The sequence below is a fragment of the Erpetoichthys calabaricus genome, chromosome 3 (assembly GCF_900747795.2).
Source record: "Erpetoichthys calabaricus chromosome 3, fErpCal1.3, whole genome shotgun sequence".
Lineage (NCBI taxonomy): Eukaryota > Metazoa > Chordata > Cladistia > Polypteriformes > Polypteridae > Erpetoichthys > Erpetoichthys calabaricus.
The window spans coordinates 30,669,953-30,687,579 of record NC_041396.2 but is presented as its reverse complement, the minus strand read 5'-3'; the positions used below and the strand labels follow the sequence as shown (position 1 = coordinate 30,687,579).

General features: G+C 40.1%; 1 protein-coding gene across 1 annotated transcript in view; it reads right to left on the bottom strand.

Annotated features, from left to right (window-relative positions):
* LOC114647869 (SRSF protein kinase 1-like) overlaps positions 1-12,708 on the bottom strand; it is an 87,082-nt gene extending 74,374 nt beyond the window's left edge. The window contains exons 1-2 of the mRNA XM_051924427.1: positions 12,609-12,708; positions 12,300-12,354 (exon numbers count right to left, since the gene is read on the bottom strand). Of these exons, the coding sequence (XP_051780387.1) occupies positions 12,300-12,354; positions 12,609-12,621 (68 nt within the window). The 5' untranslated portion in view covers positions 12,622-12,708. The remainder of the gene's footprint in view (positions 1-12,299; positions 12,355-12,608) is intronic.
* Positions 12,709-17,627: the final 4,919 nt, after the last annotated feature.

Here is a 17,627-nt window from a genome sequence, read left to right as displayed (position 1 = left end):
TGAGGCAACTAAAGCATTTTTGTAACACAATCCCCTCATTTCAGGGGCTCAAAAGTAATTGGACAATTGACTCAAAGGCTATTTCATGGGCAGGTGTGGGCAAGTCCGTCATTATGTCATTAATTAAGCAGATAAAAGGCCTGGAGTTGATTTGAGGTGTGGTGCTTGCATGTGGAAGATTTTGCTGTGAACAGACAACATGCGGTCAAAGGAGCTCTCCATGCAGGTGAAAGAAGCCATCCTTAAGCTGCAAAAACAGAAACAACCCATCCGAGAAATTGCTCCAATATTACGAGTGGCAAAATCTACAGTTTGGTACATCCTGAGAAAGAAAGCAAGCACTGGTGAACTCAGCAACGCAAAAAGACCTGGACGTCCACGGAAGACAACAGTGGTGGATGGTCGCAGAATCATTTCCATGGTGAAGAAACCCCTTCACAACAGCCAACCAAGTGAACAATACTCTCCAGGGGGTAGGCGTATCGATATCCAAGTCTACCATAAAGAGAAGACTGCATGAAAGTAAATACAGAGGGTGCAATGCAAGGTGCAAGCCACTCATAAGCCTCAAGAATAGAAAGGCTAGATTGGACTTTGCTAAAGAACATCTAAAAAAGGGGCGGCGCAGTGGGTAGCGCTGCTGCCTCGCAGTTGGGAGACCTGGGGACCCGGGTTCGCTTCCCGGGTCCTCCCTGCGTGGAGTTTGTATGTTCTCCCCGTGTCTGCGTGGGTTTCCTCCGGGCGCTCCGGTTTCCTCTCACAGTCCAAAGACATGCAGTTTAGGTGGACTGGCGATTCTAAATTGGCCCTAGTGTGTGCTTGGTGTGTGGGTGTGCTTGTGTGTCCCCTGCGGTGGGTTGGCACCCTGCCCAGGATTGGTTCCTGCCTTGTGCCCTGTGATGGTTGGGATTGGCTCCGGCAGACCCCCGTGACCCTGTGTTCAGATTCAGCGGGTTGGAAAATGGATGGATGGACATCTAAAAAAGCCAGCACAGTTCTGGAAAAACATTCTTTGGACAGATGAAACCAAGATCAACCTCTACCAGAATGATGACAAGAAAAAAGTATGGAGAAGGCATGGAACGGCTCATTATCCAAAGCATACCACATCATTTGTAAAACACGGTGGAGGCAGTGTGATGGCTTGGGCGTGCATGGCTGCCAGTGGCACTGGGACACTAGTGTTACTGATGATGTGACACAAGACAGAAGCAGCCGAATGAATTCTGAGGTGTTCAGAGACATACTGTCTGCTCAAATCCAGCTAAATGCAGTCAAACTGATTGGGCGGCGTTTCATGATACAGATGGAAAATGACCCAAAACATACAGCCAAAGCAACCCAGGAGTTTATTAAAGCAAAGAAGTGGAAAATTCTTGAATGGCCAAGTCAGTCCCCTGATCTTAACCCAATTGAGCATGCATTTCACTTGTTGAAGACTAAACTTCAAACAGAAAGGCCCACAAACAAACAGCAACTGAAAGCCGCTGCAGTAAAGGCCTGATAGAGCATTAAAAAGGAGGAAACCCAGCATCTGGTGATGTCCACGAGTTCAAGACTTCAGGCTGTCATTGCCAGCAAAGGGTTTTCAACCAAATATTAGAAATTAACATTTTATTTCCAGTTATTTAATTTGTCCAATTACTTTTGAGCTCCTGAAATGAAGGGATTGTGTTAAAAAAATATTTTAGTTGCCTCACATTTTTATGCAATCGTTTTGTTCACCCCACTGAATTAAAGCTGAAAGTCTGCACTTCAACTGCATCTGAGTTGTTTCATTTAAAATTCATTGTGGTAATGTACAGAACCAAAATTAGAAAAAAGTTGTCTCTCTCCAAATATTTATGGGCCTAACTGTATGTGTGAAATCTGCCCATAAGTTTCCAACTGTGTCCCCATGTTCCAGAATATATTTTAAAATAACAAATGAGATCTACTGTACCAATTCCTTTAATAATTTTTTAAATACTCCTGTCATGTCCCATGTCTCCTGAAAGGTGCAACTCCTTCAGTCTCACCTCACAGCTCATACCTCTTAGAAGAGTGATTAGGTTGATTCCAAGACTGTGTACTTTCTCTAATGCTGCTATGTCTTTTTTGTAATGAATGCAGTTCTCCAGATGAGGCCTCACTATTGCATTATATAACTTAAGTATAACCTCCCTTGGTTTGTACTCTACATATTGCACTGTATGTCCTGACATTCTAATAGCTTTCTTAATCGCTTCTGTACACTGTCTGGATGTAGATAGTGATCAGTCTGCAGTGACTCCTAGGTAATCTCGTAAGGTGAGCATTCAACCTTCAAAACTCCCCCTGTGCATTCAAATCTGACATTTACATTTCTACATATAAAACTTCACATTTACTTACATGTACATTAAATTTTATTTGCCACAAATTTGCCCAAGCATGTATGCTATACAAGTCCCTCCGTAACAATTAAGCAGATTCTACATTACCTGCCCTTTCACCTAGTTTGGTGTCATCTGCAAACTTGACCAGCTTATTGATTATATTCCTGTCTAGATCATTTTGACCTAGGCATCTTTTAATAATTTTAAAATTTTATTCTTTGTTAATCGCCCTGTTTTATCAGTTTATAAAACCTATAATGCAGTTAACCTACAATATATTTTATCCCATCAAAAGCTTGACATTTTGAAGGAGTCAAAGCCATTGGCCATCTGCATGCGATTACTTTGCAACACAAATCAACATTTCTGATGATGGTGTGTATGCATGAATGCTTGCCAAAAATAAAATACTAAGCAAATGAAAATAATGCAGAGACCTAGTATGCAATTAACCTATGCTGCTACAAAAGAAAGTGAAGCAATACAGACTTAGCTTTTTTTTTTAGATTGTTTTTAAACTAAACAAACCTAAGAATGATGTATTATAGACAACACTGTGGACTTTTATGTTATTGCCACACCTGGAGATACAGCTGGCTTTTCCACTGCTGCCAGTCCATCCCCCTCTTCTGCCTTGGCCCATATATAGTGGGAGGATCTTTCCCAAATAAATAGGACTTCTGTTGCCAATAAGCTTGTTCAGCAAAATGTGAAAGGGAGGAACGTGTACAGAAAATTTGAGGAGCAATGAAGAATGCCAGTACTGCTCCCAAATTATTCATTTTTATTTAACTGGTTTTCTGTCGAGACCCATACACTGTAAAGTATTTGAGTATGTGCAATGTCTGAGAGTGTAGCTATAAGGCTTTAATGTGGTTCCTACCCCATTATGCTATTAAAAAAAAAAAAAAACCTCACACGGTTCAATGTGCTGCTGAGGTGTCACCCGTTGCATGGCTGCACTCAGATCCTAATCCGGGTGCGGCAACATGCTGTAATCAGCGCATGCTCCAAAACTAAGAAGGTATTTTGCACAGTTCAGGGAAAACAGAGTAAATACTAAGAACATGAAGATGTAGGCATACAATCCAAAAACCCTGGCGACATTTTTAATTTCATCTAAAGCTTTAAGACTACACTCGGATTTGTACAGCACAGAAGCAATTAATTTTGAACATTGGATGGATTGACATATGAGAACACAGTGTCTGCCTAAGCGAGATTAGTGTGAAGCCGATGCTTCCTCATTCAGATAGTAAGCAAACAAACATGAAGTCCCACTGTGCTTTTAGAGCCATCACCTTTTGCATTTAAATGTAACCCAAGCATTCAATGACACTTATTAACTACCATAAGCTTATCAGAACTCACCGTGCAACTAATGTTGATTTTGCCACTTTTGCCGATACACAACTGCAGGTTAGTAAAGCTATGTTCTTTCCCCTTTGAACTTCATAGAAGTGGCCAAGTTACATCCAAAGAATTACTCACTAAAGTGATCAGTGCCTATGTTTAACTAACTTACTAGAAGTTTGATAAATACAGTTTTAAAAACTACAGGCTAAAACCTCATTACATTATAACTATAGAGTGCATACACTATACAGATGATTAAGGAAACACATTATAGTCATGCGCTGATGTACGGCCAACTGAATTCAGGCACTTCATATTTAACAGCCAAAGGCATAGAAAAACAGTAGGGTAATGTCCTAGAAAATGCCAAAACCAGCCACAATAACAAAACTTTTATCAATATTATTATTATTATTTCACAGGGTCTCGTATATTTTCTGACTCTTGGAGGGCCCTTTAAGGTTTTGATTGGAGCTGCTCCACATAGCTAATGCTTATGTATTTGGACCACACTGCCATCCTTACAATAGTGATTCTCAACTTCTATGATCATGCACCCAAGTTTTGCATCTTTTTAAATTCAAGGATGATGCATTAGCAGCAACTGCAAACTGCTTCCTTGGTGAAACAAGTGCACTTAAAATGGGAACATGTATTGCACAGCGCTGCTGATCACTTAGGAGAGGTGTAACGACTCAGCAGCAGCAATTTGGGGCGCAAGATAGCATTTGAAAAACAGTGGATTAGGCAATCCACCATGGCCCAACACGAGACAATGATGGTAACCTGCTACCCACCTGTAGCGTGTTCCAGTTATTATGAAATACCATCTTACACAGACCCAGCCCTGAGGCTGTCAACACACACAAACAGTATTGTGTTACTCCATATGGGCAATTAAAGTATGCACACAGGAAACCCACACAAGAACCAGAGAGCCTCAACTGCAATGACCTGTATACTTTGTGACTGACATACAGCTGATCTGATATTCAGCCAAATGGCTAGTCCTAAACGGAGCCGCAAGTAAGCGCACGACTGTACTTTGTTCTTTCCAAAACTTACTGAATGCTAGGTGAAGATAATTTCAGGACAGTGATAGTAAAAGGAAAACATACAAAAATGCAGGATAAGAACTGAGGAAAGCAAAGTTGCTAAACACCAATGTGGGGTGGGGAGAAAATGGATAAGAAGTACAGTGAACCCTCGTTTATCACGGTTAATCCGTTACAGACTCTACCGCGATAAATGAATTTTCGTGAAGTAGGATTCTTTATTTATAAATCAAATATTTTCGCAGTCAGAGTACGACCTTCTAAATACGTTTTTTAACATTATTAGAGCCCTCTAGACATGAAAGAACACCCTTTAGTCACCATTACACTCGTATTACCCAATATAATAGACAAAATAAGACATATTAGACATTACAAATATATTATTATTATTGTACTGTACACTTAATTAACACACACAGTTCTTACACACAACCACTAACCTGTGAAGGCACGAGCTCAGTAGGAGTCTTTAGGTTGTAAGCTGGAGCGCTGATCGCACCCTCAGAGGACACAGACACCCCTGGGAAAACCCCTGAAACAGCTGACAGTCTACCTTCACATTGCCCCTTACCCTTCTTACTTGCGCTATAACGCGCGATAAACCTCTCACGCGGTACTCCACTTACTTAAAAGTATTGCGCAGTGCCTCTCAGTTTTGTTTCTCTCTCTCTCAGACATTCTCTGCTCCTGGCGGAACTGTCATCTCTGACTTGTCATGGAGCACGTTTAAACTTTTGAAAAGAGACAAATGTTTGTTTGCAGTGCTTTGAATAAAATTCTTTTTTTTCTACAACCTCCTGTGTCTCTGTGCAAATCTGTGACCCAAGCGTGACAAGGTGGTGCAGTATCTTCAGCAGGTGCGTCGCTGTCTTCTTCCGCTGAAGGAGTACTAGGAGAAGGCAGTGGGTGTCTGGGTGCGCGGCTGAAGAACATCTTGATAGGCAGTTGCTGGTGCTGTCTTTTCATATGCATGAGGAGGCTTTTGCAGGGTATTGCCATCTTTGATCATATCCAAGAGTTTCACCTTCTCCTGGATAGTAAGCATCTTCCTCCGACGCTTAGTTTTATTGTCAGAAGGCTTAGAGAAAGCAGCACTTTTAGGAGCCATCGTGGGGCTTAGATAAAAGTTCTCAGAAAGCGCATGCGTAGTGACGTAAGTGTGTATGAGGAAAAAAATCGCGATAGAGTGAAGCCGCGAAAGTCGAAGCGTGATATAGCGAGGGATCACTGTATAAGCAGCATAAAATGTCTAAGGATTACAAATCAAAGCCTAATTCAACTGCATCAACATTCTCTCACCAGAATGAATGTAATGCTTCCTACACCCTACCATGGTAAAACTCCCTTCCAAGTTATTGAAGGCTACTCTCTCAAACTGTGATGAAATACTCAGTCAATTGCTGGGACTTGTTAAAAGAACATTCCAGATAACCAGGACCACCTCCAGTTTGAATATCATAACAGCTGTCCTACACTGGATGTCATATCTTGTACATCATACCATCCTACAACTGAATAATAAACACTGCTTTGCCAGAGGACAGAGTATAGACTGCTGCTCAACGTTTAACACAATTGTAACTTCAAACCTGATCAATATGCTCATAGACCTGGAACTCTGTGCCACCTTCTGCCAAGTGATTTTGAACTTACTAACTGGCAGACAGCATTATTATTTATTGTTATTTTTTCACACTGATCCTAAACATGTGTAGCACACAAAATAGTATGCCAAACCTATTGCTATGACCACAGTCCCGTAGTGAACTTGAACTTCACTACTATCATAGGCCATTTCATTGTCATTGTTTGAGGTAAGGTCTATGAAGAGTAATATAGAACAGATGCACATTTTGACAAATGGTGCCAGGACAACTTTCTTTATCTCACTCAATTAAGGCCAGCAACACCAAGAAACTTTGCCTTAGACTTCACAAAGCAGGAGGCAAATAAAATCCCATCTGTATTGATGGGGAAGCTGTGGAAAGGTTCCTTGTCTTTATATTTTTGGAGTAACCATCAATCTAAATGGGAATCAGTCAATCTGTTACAAACAGCATGTTTACTTCCCGAGATGTCTGAGGAAAGTCCTGGTGTCTCCACCTACGATCACCATCTTCTGCAGGAGCACAGATGAGAGCAAGTGTGTAAAAATTAGATTCTTCACACAAGAAAACCCTATAAGTCCCTATAAGACGCAACTTTATACCTCCTTCACAAACATAGCAACATATTCAGGCCCCTGTAAAACAAATAAAAACCTGGTGGATGGGCAACTATGGCTGAAAGTATACAACATGAAGAAACATCCAAAAGATTGTGAGCTTGCTGCAATTTCTCAACCAATTGACAAGCTGCTCCACCAACAGTGCCAGTGGCTGTATAAATGTTCTCCAGATATGGCAAGTTCTGCCTTAACCTCTCTCCTTTTTCAGTTTTGTCATGATATAACACACACTAAGACTCCCTTCTGTTTGCACAGTGCTAAGACACAAGTTATTCTTGTTTGCTTTTCATTTCCAGGGAAGCGCTCATTGGTTGCCAACTCTAAAACCTTAGCACTGCATATAAAAATACACCGCTCACAAACCATTGACATAAATTAGATATAGCATCATCAAGTTTCACCTCTAAAGAAAAAAAGCATTTCACTAAACCAGCAGATTCCTAGTTTAGTCCTCAAGTTTATATTCCAATGGATTGCATGTTTATGTGAGCTGTCCTTTGGTTTCTTATTCTTAGAAATTCTGCAATATTTGTATGTTTTGCCAACATTTGAAATTCTCATTTTCTTTTTTAATTCATGATCTTTCATAACATCAGCTCCCTTGATCAGATGCAAATAATGACAACACTGAACAGTAAAGGGACACTTTACAGCCACATTCGTCTGTCTGCTCAGTTGTCAAAAATGGTCTCTTTATGAGCAAACAAGTGAAAATGGCAATGAAATCACTGTTACTGTTTAGCATTCAATGTTATTTACACCTGTGCCTGCACCTGCTCATTGCTGAATATCAGCACTTGAATACAAATGAGGGTGTACATCCTAATTAACTAAGGGTTAATTAATGGGACAATGGCAAGAAACACAAGCATTTAAAGCTATACAAATATTTATGAATTTCTTGGGTATTTCTATAGGGCAAATAACTTTACAAAAGTTAAATTAAGAAATCAGAATGAGGTGCCAATTATGATATTCATCAGACTAAATAGTTGCACTTATTATAGTCCCCCTAGACCTGAACTTGAAAACCACTGCACCAGACCACAGGCAGGTTGTAGATACCACATGGACTGGACCAACATTACAGCCAGAAGAGGGGATGATTCCTTACCCAGATGGAAGGCTCCTGGAAAGCAGACAGGCATCCTTGCCAGGGGAGAGAAAGTGGCTAGACCCGAAAGAGATGGCTAGACTAGATGGATGGACAGCTCACCATAACAGATCAGTAGGGAACTGTGCTCCATGACATGACAGAGATGACAGTTCTGTCTCACAATTAAAAGAATGCAAACATATCTTCCTCTTCAAAGGAAACAGAGAGGAAAGAAAACAAATCAATAGGGCTGTTTGGCTTTTAAGTATGCAAGGCACCGCCGGTACAAAGCTGTTGAAGGCGGCAGCTCACACCCCCTCCGTCAGGAGCAGGGAGAGAGAGAGAGAGAGAAACAGAGAAAAACAAACAATCAAAAATCAATACGTGCCCTTCGAGCTTTTAAGTATGCGAAGCACCGTGCAGCATGTCGCTTCACGAAGCAGCTGCACACAGAAGGTAGCAACGTGAAGATAATCTTTCAGCATTTTTAGACGAGCGTCCGTATCGTCTAGGTGTGCGAACAGCCCCCCTGCTCACACCCCCTACGTCAGGATCAGAGAAAGTCAGCGCAAGAGAGAGAGAGAGAGAAAGTAAGTTGGGTAGCTTCTCAGCCATCTGCCAATAGCGTCCCTTGTATGAAATCAACTGGGCAAACCAACTGAGGAAGCATGTACCAGAAATTAAAAGACCCATTGTCCTCAGAAATCCGCGAACCAGCAAAAAATCCGCGATATATATTTAAATATGCTTACATATAAAATCCGCGATAAGAGTGAAGCCGCGAAAGGCGAAGCGCGATATAGCGAGGGATCACTGTAGTGGAAAGTAATAAAGCTGAATGCTTAACAGACCTGTGCAACATGATTGAGTGAGGGGAGAATTCCTGAAGACTGTTTATTGGAATAAGCACACTTCTTTTCCAATCAAAAGGTTGATCCACTGGAATTTAGGTCATATTGAACAATCCTCTTAACCTGAACATTGTTCCAGGAATGCCATACAACGTCGGACCCTGAGCTATGTCCACCAAAACATCAAGCGAAAGGATAACTTCCTCTCGGGGATTAACAAAATATATCAAAATCAAAATACCAAACGATCAAGCTTTTGGACTTACAAAGCTAAAACACAAAATAAAATTCCAGTGTAGAAACTGTTCAGGTGTTTAGGATAACCATCTGACTGTATTTTCCAATTTCAACTCCATATTTAAGAGATGGTCAGACAGGAACTGCAGACACAGCTGCCAAGCTACAAAAATCATGTTTTGTCAACAACAAGGAATGAAAATTCTTCATTGAAATGTCAATTAAAAAGAAAACAAATTAAAAATTCAGTAGTACTCCAAACATTTTAGAAATGCATTCCAAAAGCAACTACCCTGGAGAAAAAGTCAACAAAGACCTCCCAGCTTGCATACTGAGATGGGATACATAGTGTATAAAATTATTATAGTGTCACAAATCTGTGCCTTATGGGAGTATGGTAAAAGGAAAACTACTCTTAAAAGTGGCGAACATAAAATCTTAAAAATAATTTTCCAGAATGTAAGGTCACCTTTTGCATCCCCAATGTTTAGCACTGTAATTGGGGCAAATGTGATATGACATAACACCTTCAGTCATATTTTAACTTCAGTACGATTGTAGAAAATAATAAAATTAACAGTGAGGCTCATAAATTAAGGTGTTATGGAAAATCACAAAATTAAAGCTATTTTTGAAATAAAAAAAACATTACTATGAACTATTAACTACACAATTTGTCTGAAAATTTGTGGGAGACACCAAAAACAAGTGGAAGATTATTCTGTGTTCTAGTAAGACCTAACTTGACTGTTATGGTCTATGTTTGACACACCCTGCATAATGCAAACTTTTTGCTGCAGTAAACGATTCCCAGCAATATCACATAATGGCGAGGACAGACTCTCCAAACAAGAGTTCTGGAGAAAAAGTATGGAGGCAGACAGAAAAATATATTTAAAGGAAACAAAACACAACAAGCAAAGTGAAATTTACAAGGTGATACTGCTGCAGCTCACAAAGGATCACTAATAATGGCTGTCGAGTCAGAAGCAACTATTGGGTTATTGGAGTCTGAGTCGGTAAAAATGTACTGACTGACTCCACCTAAATGTAAATTGTAATGTGTGTTAAAATTTCCAAATTCACTTATACCAATTTATTTAAACTAATTTTTCTTCTAGCCTTTTGGCAAAAATATAGTCTTTTTAATTTTTGTAAGTATTACTTAATAAAAACTATACAAAAGCCACAGTGGCACTTTTAACAGGTTAGGGTGGCTAAAAAGTAGCCTGATGATTCATTATGGCAGTGATAAATTGCCTTGTATCATGTATGTTGTGTGCTTTCAATCACCATAGTGCATATATTATTCTAATTACAAAGACAGGAGTTGGAGGTACCACAAATTGAAAAGCCTGAGTCAAAGGTTTTTGTCTACCGATTCCAAAGGCCTGGATCCTGTCACATTTCTTAATGCTCTAAAGAGATTTGTAAAATATTGAAATAAAGCCATACTGGAGGGCCTTAAAACCAAAATTATGTATGGAGGCCCAGTAAAAGTTTAGATCTCAATTTAATGGAAATTGTGTGGCAGCTGTCACTGAACTTAAAACAATAATGCAAAAAAGATCCTGACAAAAAGTGGGTGTCTAGATTTCCTAGGCTCATAAACATACCTTTATAGAGTTGGCACCCATCACAAGCACACCAACTCCGCCCCAGCCACCAACACAACCAGGGTGGCGAACTTTGGTACTATTAGTTGCTGCGCCCTCCGCAAGAAGAGAAAATAAGCAAACAATCTGAGGTAAAACTGAGTTGTCTTGCTGCAACAGACTATAAGGGCTTTTGACTGCTAAAAGACTACTTGTATACTCAAACACAATTTATTAGACTTGGCACACCTTCTCCATCAAACTTCACCCTTTGCAGCAAACGGTTCATTGGTGACAAGCTAAACAGGCTGTAGTATTAGTGTGGCAGGCACTGGTGCTTTATCTGCATGAGCAAGTTTCCTTTCGGAGACACAAAGTTAGGACCTAGCAAAAACTGCATCATTGGCATAAAGCAGCAAATAATAAAAATGTTTACAGTTAAAGGAAACTCTCTTACTTTAAGTAATTATTAAGGCTTTTGACAGTGAAAGGGGTAGTGTCATTTGAACATGTTGCAATAGTTTCACTACCTTGAGTACTCATAATGGCAGCAAATCAGTAAAATATACTTCTATCAAATATTAGGTCACAAAAGAAGTAACTTCTTTATAGTTCAATTTTAAAAATAAAAGTTTAATAACATTTTATTTTTTATTTTTACTATAAATAGTTAAAACTAATTCAGGTAATACCTAAAGATTATATACTGTAGCACAAGAAAAATGTCAAAGTGTGCAAGGAGGAGTGTGATCATTTTTTAAACAAAACACAAAACTGATAACTGTGTTAAAAGTAAACAGCCATAGCAAAAGAAACAAAACTGTTGGCATACAAATCCCTCGTCCCACATCCAGACCGTGACATTTGCTGGTAACATTCTTAGCCCTGCAGATACCCACGCACACGTCATTAAAATACGTAGGACAAAATGATATATATACCCTATAAACGGTCTCCCTGTTCCTCGTAACTTTGCCCGCTCTTAGTTGTAAATCGATCCGGTCGACCTGTGTTTTGGTAAAGCCATGTATTTTTGAACTAGCTTTTACGATTATCATAGTCGCTGGATTTCGGGAACTACGAGTGGAGTTAGCCCTTGGCAGGACACACACTCCGCTGAGCAAATTCTACGATTTCGATCGAATATAATTTATTGATTTCAACAGTGTGAACAAAAAAGTGAACACGGGGGAGATCCTTTCAACTCCACACAGGAGTTATCCCAGCCGTGAATCCAGCCGATGTCCAAGCACCATCCGCTAAGGCACCATTCAGTCACTGTCTAAACAGGCACATCAAAAAGAGAAAGTTTTCCAACAAATGTGATAGCTCATTTCTGTTGCATACATGCTAGAATGCAAACCAGCACTCTGACGAGTGACGTGAACCAAGACATTGTGAGTAGGCGCGCACAGTCCATGTGCGAGAGGCCTACCTCATCCTCGGCCTCGAGTGTACACATCCGCGGATAGTGAGACAAGCATTAGCAGGGGAATGGACAAAAGAAAAGAATGCAGCTTACTTTTTGAAGCACTTTTTTGCTTTGGTCCGCTTCTTTCTGGCTTGCAGAGCGAGCACTTAGGTAAAAGAGAAAAACAACAAACAGAATTAAAATTAATGAAAGAGAATTACTCGTCTCCCGGTAACTTCGCACGAGTTAACCGTTAGACTGCATCAAAGCCTCTCGAAAACGCAAGCCGGCAACTTTGAGAACAGCGCTCAACAGTGCGAGCCTCAGCGTTACCGACGTGCACAGGACCTGTACTAATCAGTGCCACTTTAAAGTGCGCTAGCGCCTATACGCGAAACCAAAATCACTCCTTTCCCTCACCTTTCTTCTCCATGGTCCTCTGGGTCTCTCACTAAGCTACCCGCTGTGCTGGAAAACAGGCGCTTGCGCTTAACTGCCAAAGTAGGCTTGGTAAGCCGGCTTTGACTCCGCCCCAGAGACACGCCCCCTAAAGGGTACCGCCTTTTCTGGTGTCCGCGTGCTCGTGTTTCAGGCCACGCCCATTACTCTGACCCTTCTGTTAGCCCTTGCTAAGCAAGACTTCTGCTCTTGAAGTCGTTGCCAGTTTTGTTCACGCATGGTTCGCAGACTTACTTTGGTGTCTGCTTCTTATTTTCCATGCATTCATCCGTTTATTATATATATATTGTGACGATTAGGGGAGAATTTTTCAAAAAGCAAACGAGTTAGTTAGTTGTTAGTTGTCGATCTTATATAAATGATCTTAGAAGCAGCTTTGTGAAAAATGGTCATATAATAATAATAATAATACATTTTATTTATATAGCGCCTTTCCCATGCTCAAGGTACTTACAGAATATAATAAAGAACGGCAGCGTATACAGTATATAGCATTGTACAAACCAGATAAATAAATAAAGAAGATTAAGACACAATATCAATGGATTGTAACTTGAAAAAATAATTAGTATATCCAGCTTTATTTCTTGACAGTTCTTTAGTGCCCCCCATCCACAATTAATATAATTAATACAATACAATTAAATATCTGAATCCATGCAAATACATATGCCCATTAAGCAAATTATTAAGAACATTTGCTTATCTATGAAATCATCTAAGAAAACAATCATGTGGCATCAGAACAATGAATAAAATCATACAGATACAGGTAAGGTCAGGAGCTTCACATAATGTTCAGATCAAACACCAGCATGGGGAAAAATTTGATCTCAGTGATTTTGCCTGTGACATGATTGTTGATGCCAGACAGGCTGGCTTGAGTATAGTTCTGGAACTGCTTATCTCTGTACAGTTTATTCAGAATGGTACAAAAAAAAACAAGAAGACGTCCAGTGAGCAGCAGTTCTGCAGACAGAAGCACCATGTTGATGAGAGTGGGCAGAGTGAAATGGCCAGATTGGTTCCAACTAACAGAAAGGCCACAGTAATCCAGATAACCATTCTGTATAACTCTGGTGAGCAGAAAATCATCTCAGAATGCATAACATGTTGAACCTTGAGATGAATGGATGGGCTACAACAGCAGAAGTCCACACTGAGTTCCACTTCTGTCAACCAAGAACAGAAAGGTGAGGCTGAAGTGGGCACAGGTTCACCAAAACTGGACAGCTATAGATTGAAAAAGTGTCATCTAGTTGGATAATTCCCCATTTTTGCTGAGGCACATAGATGGTAGGGTCAGATTTTGGCACCAACAGCATGAGTCCATGCACCCAACCTACCTGGAGTCAACAATCCAGGCTGGTGATATTGGTAATGATAATGGTGTGGGGAATGTTTTCTTGGCACACTTTGAGCTTATTAATATCAATCAATCATTGCTTGAATACCATGGCCTATCTGATTATTGTTGCTGACCATGTGCATCTCTTCATGGCCACAATTTACCCAACTTCTAATAGCTACTTCAAGAATCATAACGCACCATGTCACAAAGCAAAAGTCGTCTCAAACTGGTTCATGAACATGACAATGAATTTTGTGTTCTTCAGTGATATGAATTCAATAGAACATCTTTGGGATGTGGTAGAATGGAAGATTTGCAGCAAATTGCATGACACAATCACGTCAACATTGACCAGACTCTCAAAGGAATGCCTCCAACATTTTGTGAAATCCATGCCACAGAGAACTGAGGTTGTTCAATGAGTTAAAAGAGGCCCTACCTAGTATTAGTATAATGTCCATCCATTATCCAACCCACTATATCCTAACTAGAGGGTCACGAGGGTCTGCTGGAGCCAATCCCAGCCAACATAGGGCGCAAGGCAGAAAACAAACCCTGGGTAGGGCGCCAGCCCACTGCAAGTATTACTATAATGTTCTTAAGAATTTGCTCAGTGTATGAAGAGTGTAAGTTGCTGAAGTGTATTTTTGGATTACCACTCTGGGCTACCTTGTTGTATAATGATCTACTAACTCTAGCTTTTCAAAGAGTTCATCATCATCATAAGCACTTTCACCAGTTTAACAACCATTTTCCAGGTTTACTCAGGTTAGCCTGATCCCAAACCAAAAAAAAAATCTGTTTCCTCCACTCTCTGCAGTCCTGGGCATCTTTTGAGGTTCCTATCATCTGACACCATCTCTACTAATATTTTCATCCGCCTTCCCCTGGGCCTAGTTCCTACATTTTTGTCTGCTTCACAAAAAATCTCCACAAGTGTACCTCAGGGATTAGTGTTGGGTTCACTTCTCTTTTCTCACTACATTTGCTCTTTAGGCAATGTTATTTCTTCTCACTGCTGTGCTGATGATGCACAGATCTTCCTCTCATTTCCCTCTTTCAGCCTATAGGTTTCATAATGCTCATCAACTTAAACTTAACCTTTCAAAGTCAAATATCCTGTACTTGCCTTCTGATTCATCTTACTCTGATATATATCTAAGCATTGCTCTTGAAGATGTCACCCATTCACCATCATTTACAGTGGTGTGAAAAACTATTTGCCCCCTTCCTGATTTCTTATTCTTTTGCATGTTTGTCACACAAAATGTTTCTGATCATCAAACACATTTAACCATTAGTCAAATATAACACAAGTAAATACAAAATGCAGTTTTTAAATGATGGTTTTTATTATTTAGGGAGAAAAAAAAATCCAAACCTACATGGCCCTGTGTGAAAAAGTAATTGCCCCCTGAACCTAATAACTGGTTGGGCCACCCTTAGCAGCAATAACTGCAATCAAGCGTTTGTGATAACTTGCAATGAGTCTATTACAGTGCTCTGGAGGAATTTTGGCCCACTCATCTTTGCAAAATTGTTGTAATTCAGCTTTATTTGAGGGTTTTCTAGCATGAACCGCCTTTTTAAGGTCATGCCATAGCATCTCAATTGGATTCAGGTCAGGACTTTGACTAGGCCACTCCAAAGTGTTCATTTTGTTTTTCTTCAGCCATTCAGAGGTGGATTTGCTGGTGTGTTTTGGGTCATTGTCCTGTTGCAGCACCCAAGATCGCTTCAGCTTGAGTTGACGAACAGATGGCCGGACATTCTCCTTCAGGATTTTTTGGTAGACAGTAGAATTCATGGTTCCATCTATCACAGCAAGCCTTCCAGGTCCTGAAGCAGCAAAACAACCCCAGACCATCACACTACCACCACCATATTTTACTGTTGGTATGATGTTCTTTTTCTGAAATGCTGTGTTCCTTTTACGCCAGATGTAACGTGACATTTGCCTTCCATAAAGTTCAACTTTTGACTCATCAGTCCACAAGGTACTTTCCCAAAAGTCTTGGCAATCATTGAGATGTTTCTTAGCAAAATTGAGACGAGCCCTAATGTTCTTTTTGCTTAACAGTGGTTTGTGTCTTGGAAATCTGCCATGCAGGCCGTTTTTGCCCAGTCTCTTTCTTATGGTGGAGTCGTGAACACTGACCTTAATTAAGGCAAGTGAGGCCTGCAGTTCTTTAGACGTTGTCCTGGGGTCTTTTGTGACCTCTCGGATGAGTCGTCTCTGCGCTCTTGGGGTAATTTTGGTCGGCCGGCCACTCCTAGGAAGGTTCACCACTGTTCCATGTTTTTGCCATTTGTGGATAATGGCTCTCACTGTGGTTCGCTTGAGTCCCAAAGCTTTAGAAATGGCTTTATAACCTTTACCAGACTGATAGATCTCAATTACTTCTGTTCTCATTTGTTCCTGAATTCTTTGGATCTTGGCATGATGTCTATCTTTTGAGGTGCTTTTGGTCTACTTCTCTGTGTAAGGCAGCTCCTATTTAAGTGATTTCTTGATTGAAACAGGTGTGGCAGTAATCAGGCCTGGGGGTGGCTACGGAAATTGAACTCAGGTGTGATACACCACAGTTAGGTTATTTTTTAACAAGGGGGCAATTACTTTTTCACACAGGGCCATGTAGGTTTGGATTTTTTTTCTCCCTAAATAATAAACACCATCATTTAAAAACTGCATTTTGTGTTTACTTGTGTTATATTTGACTAATGGTTAAATGTGTTTGATGATCAGAAACATTTTGTGTGACAAACATGCAAAAGAATAACAAATCAGGAAGGGGGCAAATAGTTTTTCACACCACTGTATGGTTAGGAATGTTAGATTGATTCTGAATTCCTCACTTTCATTCATTGAATACATTTCATCAGTGACCCATTCATGTTATTACATTCTTTATAATATTCAGAGGCTCTGACCTTTTCGCAATTATTATGTGACATAACACCTTTTTCAGGCACTGGTCCTCTCTTGGCTGGACTATTGCAACTCTTTTCTAGGGGGGCTTTCTTGAACTTCTTCAACTCCTCCAGCATGCAGTTTTTCAACTGGTGATCTCTGTTCTTTGTTCACTGCTATTACTCCTCTGCTTCAGTCTCTTCACTAGTTTCCTGTTGCTGCAAGGATCCAGGTTTTGAAAATCTTGTCTTGACCTACAGTTCTCTAAATAGTTCAACTCCTTGATATCTCCAGTCTTTAGTTTCTCCATACACTCCTTTAAGAAGTTTCCATTCTGCCTCTCTGCTGACTATCCCTCCTCTTGCCAAATGTGCCAAGACTAGAACATGCTCCTCCATTGTAGTCCCAAGGCATTGAAATGATCTCCCTTTGGCTATTTGAACTGTATACGATTTGCCTCAGTTTATTAATCTTTTGAAAATGCACTTTTTCATTAAATCTTTTGGAACAATTTAGTATCTCTTCTACAGGATAGCTGCTGCTGTACTGACACAGAGTTCAGGATAATAACATTTGAATCTTAGTTTAGTTGCAGCTTTAATTATATAGTAGTAGTAGTAGTACTCCTCCCTCTTGCTTGTTTTTTATCTTTATTGCTTTTAAAGCTTTCACCTTCTAATTATTCTTGGATGTTTTATAACTTGCTTTGTAAGTCACT